Raw genomic sequence first — 20,617 nt, 5'->3', positions numbered from 1 at the left:
CCCCCAGATTAATATGTCCACACATCCCGACCCCATCTAAAACATGTTGTGTGAGGGACCCCCCATGCCCCATATATTTTGCGTACAAAATATTCCATATTTCATTATTTTCTTTTTCTCCTTTAGAAAATAGCAGATACATAATAGTTTTAAAGCGCTCATGTGGTCGCTCCTTTTGGGCTTCGTAGACCTGGTTGCTTATCTCTCTCACAGAATCTGGCAACACTGGGCCATTACGTTATGTTTATTCCACATACACTGGGAGCTGAAGAGAGAGGGAATAGGTAATGGTTTGAGATCTCCCTGTCTGTGCCCTTGCAATGGTCGCTCTGATCAAATTGTTACTCGGTAAATTCCTTACCCGGGAATTGCAATGAAGGTAAATACTATATTCCTATTTTTTAACTTAATAATGTAATAATGTCGAGACGATGTTATAGTTTTGTGTTGTGTCCATTAAACTATTATTCTTCATTGTAGCCTATTATTGCCTGTAATGAAATTACCATGGAATCATGTCGATGTCAATGCATGTTCATCTGAATGTTCATTGATGTTGTATTGTCATTTTTGCACCGCTATAATGTCATTGCGGTTGTCTCCTGTTATACGTGCCAATGTGATGGGATTTGTATGCACTGATTTATAGGCTACACAGATTGATACAGATCTATTTCAAGCTCACAACGCGTATATCTATAAATCTAATCATCTATAGCTTATAGATCGGCTATTTTCAGACGTTATGTACCAGACGAGCGTTCTATTTTCTGCACTGCATATTCTGTAGGCTACATCCCAGGCACATTGTAGCTGGTTGTAAATGAGCTTTATTCTCTGAACTCAGTGACAGTGGCACTTCCCAGTTCGTCCCCAAACCAAAGTCCACTGGACCGCAGATGCAATGTCTTCTTAATCGTGATGCTGTCTATCTATTAATGAACTGCAGTCAGTCAGTGAGGGAATGTCATCATCACATCATCATCATGTCTCTACTAGATCAGTGGGAATCTCAACCTCAGGCTGTGACCCCCAAAATAATCATATTTGAACTGGGGACCCCCCACCCTGACAAGCACTTGGAATGTAGGAGTTGAGGCATTACATTTTGTTCGACTCGGTTCCACTGATAAAAATTGTGAAAATAGCAGATCTACAAGCTCACAACGCCTTGTGAGCTTGTAGATTGGCTATTTACACAATTCTTGCCTCTTATATTATTTGACAATTTGGCCAATGTGTGACCTGTGACCATTTTTTATAGAATAGTTTGTTGATTACTGTTGATGCAGTAATGGTCTTTTTACTTTTCTTTCTTTTTTTTGTTGAGGTATTAAAAAGGTCTTAAAAGTCCTTGAATTGTCACTTCACTGCATCTGGGGACCCCCCTCCCAAATCATGTGGGGACCCCCCTGGGGGTCCCGACCACAGGTTGAGAACCACTGGACTAGATCACTCACAGCTGCAGGTATAGTTTGTCATTTGAATTAATCTCTCTGTGCTGCAGTCAGAGATAAGATAAATAAGCCCATGGGTGATAGTGATGATATGATGATATGATGATCGGTGGTAATATGGTAAACGTAGTAATAAGCAAGTTATAATTGTCAACAAAATCATCACCATATTAAAACAGCATAATAACATTGTTATATGTTATAGGTTGGGATTAGATTTATTTTACTTATTAAAAAAAAAATACATGTGCTTTTCCACAAGTGAACTCGTTGAAATGATAACCAGCTGTAACTTCCAGCTGTAAATTCAGTGTTTGAGAACAGTGGTTCTCAAAGTGGGGTCCCGGGGGCCCACAGGGGTCCTTGAGGGGGTTCCAGGAGGTCCCCAGCAAAATTAGTCAATAGCATCAAAATCAGTTTAACCACTTTACCCTACTTTATAGGCTACTTTGGTTATTCAAAAAGAACAGATCTAAGGTCTCAAAGTGTCACATTGAGATGTTGTGAGCTTATAGATCTGCTATTTTTTATTAACATTTCTTTCACAAAATGTAATTATGGTACAAAATCTTTTCAGAAAGGGGTGTGCGCAGCCAAATACATCAATTTGGGAGGTCTTTGACATGAAAATGTTTGAGAATCACTGACTGTTTTATAAGATATGTGTTGTAGTACTTTGCGCAATGAAAGTTCATGCTTACTGCAACAACAACCATATGATCCACGTAATGTCTGTGACATTGTATTGACTAATTTGGTTCAATTTGAAAATAAGCTTTTCTGCCCATGAGGGATAGACTGAACATAAAACACCAAACTACTACTACTTTGAAAATGCTTCGAAAATGCATGCTTGCTTTTGCGTTGGTTTCAAGTTAATGATTTAATTAGACTAACCACGCAAAAAGTCCCCTAACTTTTACAGTAAGTAATGCAAATTTCAGGCTGTAATGATTTAATAACACAGAATAAATAATGCTGGCTGAAGCAATGCAGACCGATGTAACTAGTTATTCTTCAGTTCAGTTTTCCAGTGTTTTGATAAGTTGCTGGACTGTGCTGCCAAGCCTATATTATTGTTACTTTAAATTGCCAGTCATAAAGCTTTGTCACACAGCACCGATTGTAACACAAGAACCAGTTTAAAGAGAAGTCACTTAGGACTGACATGATCCAGTTTTCTATTCTAAAATGGATTAAGAAATCTGAGATTGTTATGAAATGTGATACAGAGCCAGGAGAATAGCACGGTATATGTCAGGCACTCGTTATGAAATAGGACAGCCACATTTTAGAATTATAGAATGATCTGTGCTGAAGTAAAAGTTAGTTTGGTAACCAAAACTAGTATGGTTGCACGTCACTGCTCTTAGAAGACCATCTAATAAGATATTGTCGATGTTAAATAGTGTACTATCTATGTAAAGAACAAGTTCATGCATTTTTAAATAAGATTATGAGGAATGAGGCAGGTTGATCACATTTAGTTGTACTGAAAATGTTACTTCCCAATCTCTGTCGGGAGGAAGTCTTGAACAGTCTGCCAGCTAATAACATACTTGATTGTGTGATAGTGTTAGAAAAAGTACCCTGAAAAAGTCATTGCTAAGGAGACGGAATACCCATGACTTCATGACTCATTTGTGGAACAGTGCTGAAAACAGTTTTAACATGGGAGCCAAGTGAGAGGTGTAGTCTTGTTGAGAACAAAGCCCAATAGAGGTTCTACTTTTGTCACGTGGTTAGTGACCAGTTTTGGTAAAGTTACTTTCAAAATGTAATACACTACTTATTAGTATATTCAATCAAAAGTAATGATGTTTCTGTGCCAAGTAATTTGATTTGCATCCATATTAAATGGAATAGAATAGGTACAAATGTATTAAAGTATGCCACAATAATAGTAATAATTGATATTAAATTTGTATTTTAGCTGCCTAGATTTCAGTGTCATGCTGAAACAACTTAGCAGCACTCTTATAAGTGCAGGCTGTATTTTGATAGTGAATGGTAGACAAACTGCATTGTCATTGGTGTGCATTTGTTAGATTCTTTAAAAAACAAATAAAGAGTAAAGAAAGTAATGTGTTCCTTAACTGTAACTACTACCCAATTTGTAGTAATGCATTATATTACTTTGTTACTCATGAAAGTCATATTTCTTTGATTGATTGAATATTATTAGTCCGAAATGTAAACAGCATGTGGTACAGTAAGACACAAAAAAGTCCTGGGGACTTGTTTCCATTGTGGTCCTATGTATTCAATTCATCAACATAGCATACAAAAAAATAACACAATAATACATGTCATCAACAAATACAAACACTATACAAAAGAGATGGCAAAATTACATTCCTACCTCCCCTTTTGTTCTTCTGATAGCTGTTTTTTCAGGCCAATTTTGAAAGAAACCACTGTAACACGTGTTGGGGAATTCCACATTTTGGTGGCAGAGCAGTAGAATGTGAACTTTCCCTATTATCATATATTGATAGATACATTACTTAAAGGAGCACTTCATGCATTTCAACCTTATCTTCTGGTCATCACTAATGCTAATTATAAGATGGCACAATTTCCGTCTACTCACTCTGTGTCTCATTGGTGGGCTAAGGACAGTTCCCCATTGATTATGGCATTATCAATGGGGATTCCAAGCTAATAGAAACTACAGCCTTTCTCTTCCTGGAAAGTTAGCATGCTGAAATAGAAGCCATGGTTCCTGTATTTATTAAAAGAAAAATGTACATCTTGTGTGAAATTACCAAATCTGAACTGTCCACAGCCCTCCTCTTAGACACAGAGCAAGTAGACAGAAATGGTACCATCTTATAATGAGCATTAGTTGTGTTTATAATTTAGGAGTACGTGCAGTGACAAATATTGCCCTCCCTTCCCTCCCCCAAACACGGGCCAATTGTGTTCGTATAGATGCTCGACAAAGCCGGATGCACTATGGTGTATTCGAACCCCTAGACTCTGTGGTGGTGGGCAGGTACTTTACCACTGCGCCACCCGAGCGCCCATAATGAGCATTAGTGAGGACCAATTATATGAACATATGTTGAAAATAGGTGAAGTGGTAATTTTAAGTAATTTGTTCCCATTGTTTAAAGCACTGGTTTTCAATGTGGGGTCCGGGAACCCCCAAGGTTCCTTCAAGGGGTTCCAGGGGGTCCCCAGCTAAATGTTTGATTGTTAGGAACAAAATGGACCCTTACGGGTCTGTAACCCTGAGAGTGTACAAATGCACTTGAGAGTGTACAAATGGACCTGAGAGTGTACAAATGGACCTGAGAGTGTACAAATGGGTGTACAAATGGACCTGAGAGTGTACAAATGGACCTGAGAGTGTACAAATGGAGCCAAGTGTGTACCATCTTAAAGTTAAAATGAACACTGAGGATTTTAAAGTGTAGAAAAAAGAGTGTATCAAAGGAAGGTCGTGGCCTAATGCATATACAACTAGGGGTCCTGGAAATGTAAAAAGTTGAGAATCACTGGTTTATAGTTTGGGCTGTGGAAAAAATGCAAATATACAAATGTACAGTATGTTCAGGCCGCTTTGCGGGCTGAACATCGAGTGCAGCTGATAAGAGCCTGCGAAGCTTGGCCAATCAAATCCGAATGTCAAGTTTGTGTCATTTTCCGTGACATTTGTTGGCCAGTCAAACCCAAGTGTTACGTTTTGTGATGCCCACCCACCCACATGCCAATTTTAATATAATATGCCAATTTTAATATAAGATACAAGTAGCTGTAGAGAATCATGTGGATCATGTAGACCTTGTTTGCAGTTGTCACTTGTATGTTTTGACATTCCGTCAGGGATTATAGGGTGCTAATTGAGGTGACAGAGGAAAGCTTTGCCCCTGGCATGGAGCCAAATAGAACTGATTTCATCATGGTCACACTGCTGTAGTAGCTTATCCTGCTCTACCAGCAGAGCACTGGATGCACTATATATTCTTGTGGACAGTAAAATATGTGTATATATATTTATATACATGTATATATATGTATGTGTATTTATATTTACATACGTGTGTGTGTGTGTGTGTGTGTGTGTGTGTGTGTGTGTGTGTGTGTGTGTGTGTGTGTGTGTGTGTGTATATATATATATATATATATATATATATATATATATATATATATATATATATATATGAAATGTGCTTCAAAATAAAAACAAAAATAGGCAAACATAAAACATGTAAGACAGGACGTTATTTATTACATACTGTATAAAACATGAACTGACATTTAAAAATAAATTACGTAGGATGAGAACATAATAAAACAAAAGGATAAGATTTCCACACACTTTGAATCTAACTAAAAGCTTGTGAAAAGAGATACCATATGTTTTCAGTCTGCTTTTAAAAGAAGACACTGTTATAGCAGACCTTCATTCAAGTGGAACAGAATTCCATAGAGTCGGACCATAATGACTGAAGGCATTATTCTAGGTTTAATGAGTCCTTTATCTGATGATGTAAGGGATCTGCTCGGTGTGTATTCCAGTGAGCATGTCAACAATGTGGGAGCTAAACCTTTCACTTTCATTGTGGTTCCACATTTAGTACTTATTTCCTCGATTCTATAACAAAAAGATGATGGTGAGGTGAGATCACAGTGGTTTAGAAACAGGGGGTTTCAATCTTTTGTGCCCGGAGTAAGTCACACCAACACCAAAGGGCAAAATCTCAAGGCACACCTGTCATATTCATATCTGTACAAAATAGCCTCCATAACATGTGTTAGCAAAAATTGTATTTACTAATGCCAAATAGAAAAATCCTAAGCCCTATTTAAGAATATATATATATATATATATTGTTTTCTATTGGAAAATTAGTGTGCACAAAGTACCGATATAGTCAATTAAAAAATCATGCATAACGTTTTGTATAGTTGTATATATTGCACTAATAATGTTGTGATTGTCACAAAATCTCAGGCACACCGTTTGGGAACCACTGGTGTAGCTGGTCAGAGCTGAACATTGCCTTGTGAAGAGATGTAGTCTGGCCTTTGTGGAAATCCATTGTGTTCTGTTGTGTGCCGGGAACCACAGAGAGTATACAGTTTGCTCATGTCAGCTATTGATTCCCCAGACCCTGGAACAGAAGACATATTCTCCTCCCTGCCCCCCCTCCCCTCTCTCATCAGTATTCTCCAAGGAGCTGAAGCTCAGATCAGATCACGCCATCTTGACTTCCCTGTCTCTGTCCAGTCTTGTGGTCAGTGAACTGACGCAACAGATCTGCTGTGTGCTCGTTCATTGTACTGGTTCACTGCTTTGACTTGTGTCTTTGCACACGCTTCATAGATTATCCATAGGTAATTATGTGCATAATGTCACCCAAGCATGCCTTACATTTGACTAATTACAAAGCCTGTGTTTTGTTATTGAGTTGCTTGTTGTTGACCCCATTGTGTAACATGGGAAACTTAACTCTGCATCCCATTTGGACAAGTTCATTAACAACTCATGTCCTTTTTCTATAGGGATGTCATAATAGGCAAACATTCAGTGAAAATTGCAGATCTACAAACTTACAACGTGCCGCGTTGTGAGCTTGTACATTGGCAGTTTTCGGGAAAGAGATTTGGTTTAGAGTGAAAAAAGGAGTGGGCCAAGGATAGACCATGTGTGGACAGACACACAAGTCTCCAAAGTATATAGGGTTTAAAGGAGTAGTTCATCCAAAAACGTACTTGTTTTCTATCAATTACACACTCCATGATTTTTTTGTTTTTGTCGCATTCCTAAGCCAATAATTTGATGACCGGCGGAGTCTTCATTGAGTGTCCTACCGGAAACTCTGCCGGTCATCAAATCAAATGCAAAAAAAAAAATATATATCCATGAATTCAAGGCTTCATGGGGTGTCTAATTGATAGAAAATAAGTTATTTTTCTGGGTGAACTACTCCTTTAATGGTTAACGAGAGCTTTCAATAGCAATTTCTGTGAACCATTCCTTACCTGAAAGGCACCCACAATGTAGTGCGTCTCTCTCTCTCTCTCTCTCTCTCTCTCTCTCTCTCTCTCTCTCTCTCTCTCTCTAATCTCTCTCATCCTGCAAAATATGCCTGAATGAACTCAGATCCCACATTCTCTTTCATAGAGCATTTTAAATAAAAACGACTGTGTGGGTGCATGGGAAGCAGCTAAAAAGCTGTGGAACGTTGAGATTTCTGTGTGAGTGCTTAACGAAGAGAGGGTTGAGTTACCTTTCCCATCAATTATGTATCAAGCCAAGGGGAGAAGCTTAATTAGCTTATGGTAAGGGATGATTCTGTACTCCTGTGTTAGACATTTGCTAAATTTGTGTGTGTGTGTGTGTGTGTGTGTGTGTGTGTGTGTGTGTGTGTGTGTGTGTGTGTGTGTGTGTGTGTGTGTGTGTGTGTGTGTGTGTGTGTGTGTGTGTGTGTGTGTACTATACTTGTGAGGGCCAAGTGTCCCCACAAGTACAGTGGAATTTGACAAATTGTGAGCACCACAATGGGGGTTATGCTTGATTTATACTTAGTTGTGCTTCAGTGTCATGCCCCGAAAATAGCAGATACAAGCTCACAACGCATCGCAGCATGACACGTTGTGAGCTTGCAGATCAGCTATTTTATGCTTTAGGTTTTAAAAACATTTTAAAAGCGCCATTCATAATATCACTGTCCTAAAATGTCATTATCCTCACAAGTATAGTAATACAAACGTGTGTGTGTGCTTGTGTACTATAGTTGTGAGGACCAAATGTCCCCACAAGTATAGTAGAATTTGAGAAATAGACATTAGACCGTTTTCCTGGTCTTCACAAGAAAAATGGTAAAAGAAAGCAGATCATATATTTAGAGATATGTTTACAATTTTAAAAAAAAGTTTGGGTTAGTGTTAGGATTATTTCCCCTAAAACAAACCTCTAAATGCCTGATCCTAACACCAACCAAAACCTGGGTTAGTGTTTTTTTTTCTTGTAAGGACCGGGAAAACGGTCCTCACAATGTCTATTTCTCAAATTCTACTGTACTTGTGGGGACATTTGCTTATATTTATGCCTGATTTATTCTAAGTTGCGCGCCAGTGTCGTGCACCGAAAAATTGCTGATCGACAAGCACACACGCGCTGTGCGCTTGCAGATCTGCTATTTTTCGGTTTTAGGCTTGCGGTTAAAAATGCCCCAAATTAAAAATTGCATGCATAAAATTGCTGTCCTAAAATATTGATGTCCTCACAAGTTCAGTAATACAAACCTGTGTGTGTGTGTGTGTGTGTGTGTGTGTGTGTGTGTGTGTGTGTGTGTGTGTGTGTGTGTTCACCACAGGCGGGTGCATCGTCCATGTGGGCGTCATGCTGTGGGCTGCTGAACGAGGTGATGGGCACGGGCACGGTGCGGGCGCAGCAGCCGGGGTTTGGAGCAGGGGCCGGGCCCTTCCGCTTCGCCCCCAGCGCTGGGTACTCCACCTATCCCCCCACCAGCTCAGGAAGCGCCGGGCAGTTATGTAAGGCCTGTGGACTCGCCTTCTCCGTCTTCAGACGCAAGGTAAGACGAGACGTATAAAGCCGCGTGTTATGTTTAGTCGCACACACCTTACAGTACAATAGCTGATCTACAAGCTCACACAACGCTCACGCTGTGACTCTTTGTGAGCTTGTAGATCAGCTAATTTAGATTTAGGCACGCAACCAAATATAAATCAGCCAGTAATATATATCAGTAGTGGTGGTGATGATGATGATGATGATGATGAGAAGTGTAGATGTTAATGATGAAACACCAGAGGGAGCTCCACTGATCTCATTCCCCCCAGATTCGGCACAAACATGAGGATGAATTAACTCTACTATTATGCCACCAAAATGTGGAATGCCCTACCAACAGCCATCAAAAAGTGTGACTCCCTACCAAGCCCCCAGAGCCACGGTAGAACAGTGAAGCACAGCCGTCGCCTGGTGGTCAAATCTGCGATTGCAATACTTCCGCATTTGAAAACGCCACTGCGCATGCTTCTACCGTTTGAAACCCTAGTGCGACGGCTCGGTGCTCATGACTTCCGTATTTGGGCACCCAGAAGTAGAGCGTTCTTCCGGGTGCTTCAAACGCCAGTGAGTAACCTTCATTTAAATTAATAGATGGGGGCGGGGCAGTCCGGCCTCTAGATATATTATAACTATGCTCCCTACCCTCCGTCAAAACCTCCATAAAAGAGCACCTGTCTGCAATTTGCAACTGGACCTAGACAAGTCTTCTAGCTTGCCAAAAAAAAGTTACCCCCCACTGTTTTTCTGTAAATATACTTTTACTGCTCCTAGTATTGATGATCTCTTGTATAGTATATGTCTTGATGAAGATCTGAATAGATCGAAACGTTGACGACACAATAAAATACAGCGGAGCCTTTTTCAGCATCACCAGTGTGCAGACTCTATTATTTTTTATGATACTTTTGCTTGTCTTGCACCTGGGCCACGGATGTGCGTCCACTACCTTCCTCGTTGATGAATTGAATACACAGAACCACAATGGAAACAAGCCCTCAGGGCATTTTTTTTGTTATCCTTTTATGGAGGAGATCTCTGATGGTTAAAGCAAAGAATAGGACCCGCACACCGTCTGGATCTTGCAAAAAAATTTGCTCTTTATTCTCGATCGACGTTTCGGTCGTTAGACCTTTATCAGGACAGACAATCTGTGTTATCCTTTTAGCATTATTGTATAACCGTACCTCTGTACTTTTAATAAAGTATTCAATCAATTAATAAATAAAAAGAGTTTAGTCAAATGAGAAAGCAACAGATAACTGCAAACAGTCTTGATGGTGCCAGTGGTGGTGGTTTTGATGCCAACAATTGAGACAGATTATAGATTTTGCAGCACGGAGGCATGAAATATTAATTGCAGGGCCAAGGTTTCTTCTGAACTGAGTCACTCGACACAGTTAGACGCTGCAATCTATAACTTTTTTAGTGAATAAAACATTATTTTAACCAGTCTGAATGATAGAGTATATTAACAGAATCTAACTAACACAACTGCAGTGGTTGGAGGTGGTCTCCCTACTCTTACTTTGAGAATAGTAGTTCCTTACTTTATTAATGAATTCATCGTTTTTATTACATTTTTCTCATTTTCCAAAAATGTTTTAGACGCATTAGAAGGACAATAGCAGTCACCAGAACCAGGGACGTGTTTTTTAAATGAGTCTAACATAGTTAAAGTGGGTTTATATAGGAAGGGGGCGTGTCTGATCAAATGAATATATTATATAATACTGAATCAAGCAACTTTGTCTGTGGTGCACACAAAAGCCCAAGTAGACGTTAAAATGACGTTAAAAATCAGGCTTTCCGTCTTAGTTCAGCAGTAAAACTTTGGTGCTTGCGTGGCAAACCCAGGTTCAAATACCGGTTAGGGCATCAATCTTATGGATTGCAGCTTTAATTGCAGAGACTATGGCTCCATGTGGCATTAAGTCATGCTGTGCCAGGGATGAAAGCTCGGGAGTAGCCAGAGTCCAGTAGCTCTATCGTTCTCCTCACACCTGTTGCCATGCCAATGGCATGTAGGTTGAATCCCCTGGACGCAACCGTTTGTGTGAAATTTATCACACTGAAAGAGGAGGTCCTAGGGAAATAATACAAAGGAATGAAGAAAGCATGTGTAGCTGTGGAATTGTCTTTTTAGTGAACCAGAGCACATTCACACACACACACACACGCACACGCACACGCACACGCACACGCACACGCATACGCATACGCACACTCACACACACACACGATAGCGCGTAATGATAATGAGCACATTTGCACGCCAGTGATATGAAAATAATTCCTGCCATATTGTGCTTCCATTCTGTTCATTTACACAGACAGTTCAGCTCAGTTCTGTGTCAGTGAGATTAAACATGACTCCAGCGAAGCCGCAATGAAGTGTTGAGATGCTAAAGATGTCACATGGAGAATATGGGTGTATTTGTGATAACGGTTCTCGCTAGCGGTATCCCTGATAATATGATTTAGGACGGTCTTCATTTAGTCCAATTCATTGGCTGTTTTTGGACGTGATCCTTGCAGGGCATTGGGTCAGTTACACAAAAGCTGTGTGGAATACTATGGCGCTTGACAGTAGAAAACACATCACTAGAAATCGACACTATACTCAACACTATACAATGTAGCCACAGTGGCAAGAAACAGAGTAGCCTATGATCATGTCATTTTCGTTCTCTCACTGCCCTCCACCTCTCTCTGCCCCATGTCTGTCTGTCTGTCTGTCTGTCTGTCTCTCTCCCCACCCTCCAACAGCACATCTGCTGTGACTGTAAGAAGAGCTTCTGTGCCCTGTGCTCGGTGCTGCAGGAGAACCTGCGCTGCTGCACCACCTGTCACCTGCTCCGCGGCACGGCCTTCCAGAGGCCTCGGCTCATGCAGCTGCGGGTCAAGGACCTGCGCCAGTACCTTCTCCTGCGCAACATTCCCACGGACACTTGCAGGGAGAAGGAGGACCTGGTGGACCTAGTGCTTTGCCATCAGGGCGCGGGGGACACTCCGATGCCGGTGGAGGAGGAAGACGAGGACGAAGAAGAGGACGGGAATGACGAGGAGCCACGTGAGGAGGTCGAGGAGGAGGAGCAGCAGGGGGGGGTGGTGGTGGTGGTAGTGGAGGAGGAGCAAGAAGAAGAAGAGGGAGGAGCAGATACGGACAGTCTGCATTCCCTCCCCCACTCACTGCACGCCTCCCCGCCCTCCGCCCATCGTTCCACCTCTGAACAGTCAGTCCTGTCCGCCTCTCAGGGAGACGTGCTCAGCCGGAGTGACAGCTCAGGGACCACCAGCCAGGTATAGTCCCACTTATACTTTGTCGTACGATGGTGTCATGCTCCAAAAATAGCTGACCTAAAAGCATGTACATCGGCTATTTTGGGGCGTGGAACACCGGCGTATGACGAAGAACAAATCGGGCTTATGACTGACTGCTTGTATGCATAATACAGTACAACAAACACACACTCACGCACGCAGATAATGCATAAAACCATTCAACACTTGATTTATTGTACATTCTGTGGCCGCACGCACACACGCACACCACGCACGTGCACACACACACACACACAAGGAAATGCAGAGAATTGTATCTCATTGTTCCTTGCAGATTAGATCTCTCTCTCTCTCTCTCTCTCTCTCTCTCTCTCTCTCTCTCTCTCTCTCTCTCTCTCTCTCTCTCTCTCTCTCTCTCAAACACACACAAAGGGGGAAATCGGGTGGCACAGGGGTAAAATTCCTGCCCACCACTGCAGAGTCTAGGGGTTTGAATCCTCCGTGATGCTTCTGGCTTGGCTGTACGTTCCAACAAACGCAAATGGCCATGTTCGACGGTGGTAAGCTGGGGGGGTGGTCTCTGTCACTGCACGTCCAACTCGTACAGGTTGGCTGGTTCAGTGTGAGGCTGAACTGAGAAGAATAGTGTTCCTCCACATGTGTTCCTCCTTCCGGTGAAACAACTCATTGTCAGGTGAAAAGAAGCAAACAAGTGGCCTCATGTGTATCACATGATGTATCACAACACTTAAGTTACATCACCGTGTTTACATTTGGTCCACCTTTTGTTTTCTTATGCTTTATCATTTCAAGATCTGCCCTTCCTTTATCCAAGATAATTCCTTTCAATGGTAAATTCATTCCTTTCTGTGACACAGAACAGTGTTGCTTTTGTTGATGTTGCTTCTTTGTTGCTGAAGTCCCTGGTATGAAACACTGACATGAAACATTTTACACATGGCCCCCAATGCATAACTAAATCACTCTTATATCCCTGTCCACGTGGCAAAAGCATACAGTGTTGTTCTAATGTCCATGTGACAGCTGGAAACATCTGAGTTTGCTGTGTGTGCGCAGCCCTCAGACCAGCCAGCAGCAGGCCTTAAGTCCTTTGCCATTTTTAGGTCAGTTAGGCTCAGTTATGTAACACTCACACAGGTTTAAAACTGCCCCCCCCCCCCATCCCCCCAGCATCACTGCTGCAGCCGAACAGCTGAATGAAAGACTATGTTCTTGCACTCATCTCTCTCACTCCCTCATTGCTTCATTTTAAATTTTAAGTGTGTTATAAAGTGGGGGCTGTGGGCCCCCAGGGGCTTGGAAAGGAGAGGAAATTTTAAATAAGTTAAATAAACAAATACAACAATTAAGAAAGAATCATACGATTGTTGGCATTCCTATTTGGGGCATTTCATTGTTTTTATTATTATAATTTTTTAAGCCATTTCACAATCGGGGGACCACTGGCAGAGGCTAAGGGGGTGGCAGTGGCTCAGGGGTAGAGTGGCCGGGTAGAGTGAATTGGAGACCGCAAGGTTCCCAGTTCGATCCCGGGCTGGGGCGCTCCCCAGTTAGTGTTGAAGTGTCCTTGAGCAAGACGCTGAACCCCTAATTGCTCCCGATGAGCAGGTTGGTGCCTTGCATGGTTTCCTCCGCCATCGGTGTATGAATGTGTGTGTGAATGGGTGAATGGCACAATCAATGTAAAGCGCTTTGGATAAAAGCGCTATATAAATGCACCATTTTACCATTTACCATAGAGGGAGAAAATCTTTAATCGCATAAACTAGCAGCGCAACGGTTAATGTACAGTAGCTAATCAATTTGATTGATTATAATATAGATTGTTTTTTTTTATTTTTATATCATTTTATTTATCCCACGATTTTGTAACCCTTATTTTTCACCCGGTTTCAATTTTCTAAGTGATCCTGGGCACTACACTCCCCTCACCAGCCTAGGGAGGCCAGGGCCGAGCTCATGCCTCCTTCAATGCATGAGAGCCAACTGACCTTCTTGTCACCTGACAGGGGGGAGTTTCCCTGGTTGGACGTAGCGCGTGGAAGGAACACGTTATTCCAAACAGTTCCCTTCCCCTCCATCAGGCGCCCCGGCTGTCATGGGGGAGGCGTTATAGTGACCAGGATTACTACATGTTTTTGTGAGGGTATGAACTACCCTGAGAGACACGGGGAGAACATGCAAACTCCACACAGAGTAGGCCCTTTCGCCAACCCCACCTAGGGTATGGGCGCTGATGACGTGGAGGAGAAGACATGCCCCCAGCATCCCCGGCGGAAATCGAACCCAGGACCTTCAAGCTGTGAGGCGACAGCGCTACCGACTGCGCCACCATGCCCATAGATTGTTTTTTAAAAAATCGATTAGATTTTTTTTTTAATGTTAAATATATATCCTAATATACTGAGAGTGGCGTGCATGCGTGGCTGTTTGTGTCTCTGCGGGGTTCATACGGGTCCTCATGCTCTCTCTCTCAATACAAACTGATGGTCACTCGACCATGCTCTCTCAGTTCTCTCTCTCAATACAAACTGATGGTCACTCGACCATGCTCCCTCCGTCAATACAACGCTACGCTTCGCTTTCGTTTTCGCCTCCACGCACCGAGAGCCCCGCGCAGCGGGTAGACGGAAGGGCCGCGCAGCGTCCTGCACCTCTAGTATATATCTATATCTATCGATCTATCGATCTATCGATCGATCGTTGTTGGGCAGAAACCTCTTATCTCCATATTCTGACTTTTTGTAGGTTTTTTGGTAATGAACGCCCTACCTACTTATATATATATATACTATATATATATATATATATATGGTATAAAAACACGCTTCTCGATTATTCAATTAATCAAAAAAGTAATTGATTGGTAGTTGTAGCCGTGATCTGGCAGAGGGAGTCGTCTAGCTCCAACAAGCTGACAGATGCATTATTAACACAGGTGCATGCTGGGAGTTTTCCATGTCTGCTGGAATGTGATGTATGGGGGGGGGGGGGGGGGTAGATAGAGGGAGATAATCTTTAGTCTCATAAACATAAAGGGTACATAAAGGGTCCCCAGTGTAATGTCACACCCAGGAAAGGCTTCTTGCAGCCATTAGCTAATTGCTTTTTGCATGACAGATACAAAGAGCTATAGAGGGGGGAGATATGCTCATGATTATGTGTATTACATTTTCTCTACAGTGCACTAAAGGGCTGAGTTAATGCAAACAATATATGTTTATAACAAATAACCTTTTTACTCCATACTTTATTTCCATTTATTCACCTTCCAACAGGCACATCCTTAACCTCCTCCTTCCAAAAGAATCATTACTTGTTGAGTTAATGGTTGATATAAATTAAATGTAGTATTTGGACTGCCTAACCAAGGCTGCTTAAACACAGCTGCAGCCTTGGAACAAAGCATAACATTTATTTAATTTTTAACACCATAATAGCTGATTTAGGATATCTTTAATCATTGTATCCATGTTTTTAATCATCTTATTGATGGTTGAAGGCTACAGCTAGAAAACGACAGCAATATTACAAATTGCAAGCTGGTGTACCAGTTGTATAGAACAGTGGCTCCCAAACATTTTAATTTAAAGAAATTTAGATTTTTTAATTAGATTTTTTGTGGGAAATCTTTTAAAAATAATAATTAAAACCAAAATGTAGGAAACGGAAAAAGGGATACTTACTTGCGACCCAAACAAATGAGGGTTCAACCTCGATCCTGACCCAGTGTTTTGGAAACACTGATATAGAATGTAGGTTAAGAGGTCTAAAGGAAAGAACATTACCCATTGATTTATATTGTAATGGCTCTCCAGACCATTACTAATGAGTACAGTTTTATTAGGAGTAACTGACAACTTGGATTCGTCAATGTGGAGATGTGGTATTGCACTGAATGAAATAATTTGGCTTTGTAATTAGCTAATGTCACTCACATTGGTAAATGGAATGATTATCACTTTTTATTTAATTTTATCAATTTATCAATCATTGGCACGCTCCTGTTTTAAATTAATCCAATTCGCTGAAATCATAAATCAAACTCATTTGCAGTGACTAAAACGTTTCTTCGGGTGATATAACAACAAATTGAATTCCGAACTTCGTCTCTGAACTTTTTTCTCAGAACTTGTGCACCCCCAGATGTCCTGACTCTCCTAATTTGTTCGGAAGGCCTGTCCGAACCTTGTAAAGTTTGTTCGTCGGAAGGAGCATGCATTGGCCTTAAGCTGCAATCTTATTGATCTATGCTACTTTCTTTGAAATGTCCAACTGACAGATTTTCTGTATGTGTTGTTCTCTGTTGTGTTTCAGGAGCAGGGGGATACTCCAATTGTGTCCCTTTTAAACCTGGAGCACACTGAAACTATCATAGACGTAAGGTTAACCTCTTAATGTCATTAAACCACATTAACCCTGGCGTCCCTATTTTTGGGCATGTCATTATAGGTGGAAAACTTCAAAGATGTTCAGAAAGACAGAAAATAGATGATCTTCTACAAGCTCCCAACGCTTTGAGTTGCGATGCATTCAGAGATATTTTTGCCATGTGACATCCTTGTATTATGTAGTATAAAATAGGGCTTAACCGCCAAACTTAGCATGCCTATTCTGGGGGCGAACATTCAGTGAAAATAGCGGATCTGTAAGTTCACAACGAGCTTGTAGAGCGGCTATTTTCAGCGTAGATATTTGGTATAGGGGGAAAAAAGGTGAGGGACTCAGGGACCTGACCTTAGTAAACCCCCGAGGGACACTGCACATCAGTCAACGAAGTACATAGGATTTTTAGTAGTTTATGAACAGTATTATTACTCATGAGAATATGGCACACCGTTTACCAAGATTCTGTATAAAAAGCCAACCTTGCTGTTGAGCTGTACAATTCCTTTCAGTGTTTGTTTGTACTGTTTACTGTGTGTTTGTGCTGTTAATTGTTTTATTGTAGATCAGCCCAGCAACACAGAGGAGGATCAGGGCCTCGCTCTCGGATCTGGACAACGAGGAAGCTATAGAAAACCTCTCTGTCCGCCAGCTCAAAGAGATACTAGCCAGGAACTTTGTCAACTACTCTGGATGTTGTGAGAAGTGGGAGCTGTTGGAGCGAGTGCATCGCCTCTACAGAGAAAATGAGCAGAACAGGAAGTCCAGTAAGATTATTGTATACTGTACTTTCCAGACTATGCTAAAGTCAGCAACACAATTTGATTCCTCACCTTATTATATATAGCTACTGTAGATCCTAAATTGACCATATCATATAGCATATTCAGAATAGCGTCCATTTTGCTTTTACTTCATATTTGGGAATGTGAATATGGTCACTGCTGTGTACGTTCAGTGCAAGTAAAAGTGTCATTTGTTCTCTTTCTTCCAGTGGAAAATGTTAGCAGCATAACAGCAGGTAAATATAGTTATGCAATTATGTTATTGTTCAGGTAGAACATGACCTTGCTGAGGGTTATGTCTTTGTAATTTAATTGGAAAAGAAGTTTTAGTTTGAGTTATTTATTTATCTTTCGTTATATATGTTAAGTTGCACAATTGTTTTGCTCGGGCTTATCTTCCTTGCACTGTATCTTAGACTACTAATAGCTTATTTTTATTACTGCCCCTTTTCATATATGAAGTGGTAGCATACCCCCCACCTACACGTATCTGCAACAGTGGAGTTGGAGGTAAGATATTTTAATAACCAAAGTCTGCCCCCTTTCTCATGACAAATACGCCACCTTTTCCCATCTGCACAGAAATACAGTACTTGCACATCATATTTGGCTGAAACAGGACTTTCTACAGTAGTAGAAATAGCATGCTATAACCAAATTACTCCCTTTATCTTTTATATCATTCTATATATTATCATTTTGACCACCATTCTCCTGCTGTTTCTTTTTCGACATAATTGTCACTGACATTTCCGCGCCCTCAGTTTGCATCCGCTCTCTTTGTCCGGAAGGACTGTCTCTCTCACGCTGTCATTAATGGTGTTCCTAAGAGCTTTTTATGTCTTCATGAGCCATCATTTTATGTTAGTAGTGGCTTGTCCCTTATCAGGTGGGACTGCATTTACAATCCTTGTGTCTAGACACCCTTGTCAATTGAAAGGGCTTTACAGTGATATTACGCTACTTAAAATGTTAAGTGCTGATCTGGAGGCATACCAGACATGCTATGCTGCAGCACTGACTTATTAATTACTACTTCATTGGCTTCTTGAACTTACGCTACTGTATGGGAATTGAGCCAGGGGAGCAAATGCCACTAATGCAGAGGGAATGTTTCACATACTAGTATAAAGCATAATTTATGCTTTGCCCGCTCTGAAAATAATTGATTTTCAAGCAAATGAGTAACACCATCATGTGACGAAGCAAAAAGTACAGTAGGCTATAAACCAGGGGTGGGCTACCACCTCTTCTTTATCTACCAGGTGAGTAGATTGAGCTATTAAGGTGATCAATTGAGTTGATCAAAAACAACCATAATCAACCATTACTGTTTGTGCACTCAAAACATTTCTCTTCAGATCATCAGAATTTGTCTTACCTTCATTATTCATATTAAATTATTGACTCATTCTTTGTTAGGTTGTATTCTCTGCTTGTATTGTATTATTGTAATTAGCAGCCCATAATAAGACATGAAGGCAAAGGTTTGACCTCTGCCCACAGATGGTGTGAGAGCTCAACTGGCCTCTGACGAGAACCTGTGCCGCATCTGCATGGACGCTGTCATTGACTGTGTGTTGCTAGAGTGCGGTCACATGGTCACCTGTACCAAATGTGGGAAGAGGATGAGCGAGTGCCCCATCTGCAGGCAATACGTTGTGCGGGCTGTGCACGTCTTCAAGTCTTAAAAGGATTAAGGAAAAAGAAATAAACTGAGTGTAAGCCGAGAGAGAGAGAGGGAGAAAGAGAGAGAGTTGGGGAACGGGTGAACGGGCTGTGCATGTCCCCCCCAGGTTTAAATGCTGCAGAAGGCATGCACATTCCCCCCAAACCTTGTGCCCAGTTTGGGCCTTGAAGACCAGACTGTTGCCTATAGCCCACTACAGTTTGTTTCCCCCTGCTAGGTCCAACTCTACTCCTCCCCTGTGGGCTCTCTCTCTTCTCAAGCCTGATTTATACTTAGTTGCGTGCCGGTGTCGTGCACCAAAAACAGGCGGTCTACAAGCTCACAATGTGTTGTGAGCTTGTAGATGGGCTAGTTAGCTTGCAATGTGTCGTGAGCTTGTAGATCGGCTAGTTTCGGAATGCGACACTGTGCGCAACGAAGTATAATCAAGCCTTCAGTGCTGTTGGACTGTCATCAAATGCACTGGGACACTGCCCCGCCCCTTTCTCTCTTCTGTCTCTGTTCCTTTACACTGATTCGTTTCAGATTGTGTTTTATGATTTACAAACCAACGGAGAGGAGGCGGTCCCATGGATACTTGAAGTGGATTGGTTGTTCTACGCAGCAGCGGCGAGAAGCTGTCATAGGGCGATGACTAAAGAGACCTTGTTATCCCAGGTTTTAGAGTTGATATGGTTTACACATTCATACCACACCAGGCTGTGTCTCCCTCTCAGTGTTCTTTAGTATGTGCAATATCAGAAAATAAGAAGAGACTTCTATTTGTGACTGAGTCACTAATTGTCTTGTCTGTTTGTGTCTCTTAGTGTCGATCCATGCAGCCATCTGAATAGCACCACCAGATTACATAGTAGAATCCTCAGTGTTAATTTAACCACTTTCAACCTGACGTCCCTATTTTGGGCATGCCGATATGGGGAAAAGATTTCAAAATAGAGATCTACAAGATCACACCACATCTTGTAGGTCTGCTTTTTTCGCCATGCAACACTGTCGTACGACAAAATAGGACTTAAGTGGTTAACTACCAATTTTACACTCTCAGAGTTAAATGAACTCTGAGGATTTTATTGTGTCATCATCATCATGTCTTACAAATACACATATGGTAGGGGAGGCGGTAAGGTGCCAAACTTAATGCCTTCAATCAATTACATTTGGTAAGGCTTCCAATATATCTCACAACCAGCAAGTGTGGTTTAATTGATACAGACTGTTCTTTTCGTTTCCTCCGAAATTAACAGTAGGAATTTTTCTTTCTTTCTTTGTTATTAAAAACCATTTGAACATCCACATCGTTTTTAATTAGCCTGATTTAATTATTGTTGCATTAATTACCATCTCCTTGTGCTTCAAACGCAAACAGCACTTGCTTAACTTCGATAAAAGCTTACAGTATGTCTGTCCCTTGCTCACCATACTGTGCACACACTGGTTCTCAAAGTGG

The 20,617-nt window shown here is 41.4% G+C and overlaps 1 protein-coding gene across 1 annotated transcript; it reads left to right on the top strand.

The window, feature by feature from the left end:
* Positions 1–277: 277 nt before the first annotated feature.
* Positions 278–20,144, top strand: rnf34b (ring finger protein 34b). Its single transcript, XM_084047829.1, has 8 exons — positions 278–379; positions 8,789–9,007; positions 11,773–12,306; positions 16,627–16,689; positions 17,261–17,462; positions 17,690–17,716; positions 17,943–17,990; positions 18,987–20,144. The coding sequence occupies exons 1-8, from the start codon at positions 374–376 to the stop codon at positions 19,169–19,171; spliced, it is 1,284 nt and encodes a 427-aa protein (XP_083903955.1). The 5' UTR covers positions 278–373; the 3' UTR covers positions 19,172–20,144.
* The last annotated feature ends 473 nt before the right edge of the window (positions 20,145–20,617 follow it).

Source organism: Gymnoscopelus microlampas (assembly GCF_963454915.1).
Source record: "Gymnoscopelus microlampas genome assembly, chromosome: 21".
In the NCBI taxonomy this organism is placed as follows: Eukaryota; Metazoa; Chordata; class Actinopteri; order Myctophiformes; family Myctophidae; genus Gymnoscopelus; species Gymnoscopelus microlampas.
Note: the sequence above shows the minus strand (reverse complement) of the source record. Positions and strands in the feature narration are given on the sequence as shown.

What these genes read in the sequence shown, in the direction of transcription:
- rnf34b (XM_084047829.1), top strand. An exon ending in TCTCCGTCTTCAGACGCAAG is followed by an intron (nt 9,008 to 11,772) that starts GTAAGACGAGAC and finishes ACCCTCCAACAG; the next exon opens with CACATCTGCTGTGACTGTAA. An exon ending in TGAGCAGAACAGGAAGTCCA is followed by an intron (nt 17,463 to 17,689) that starts GTAAGATTATTG and finishes TCTTTCTTCCAG; the next exon opens with TGGAAAATGTTAGCAGCATA.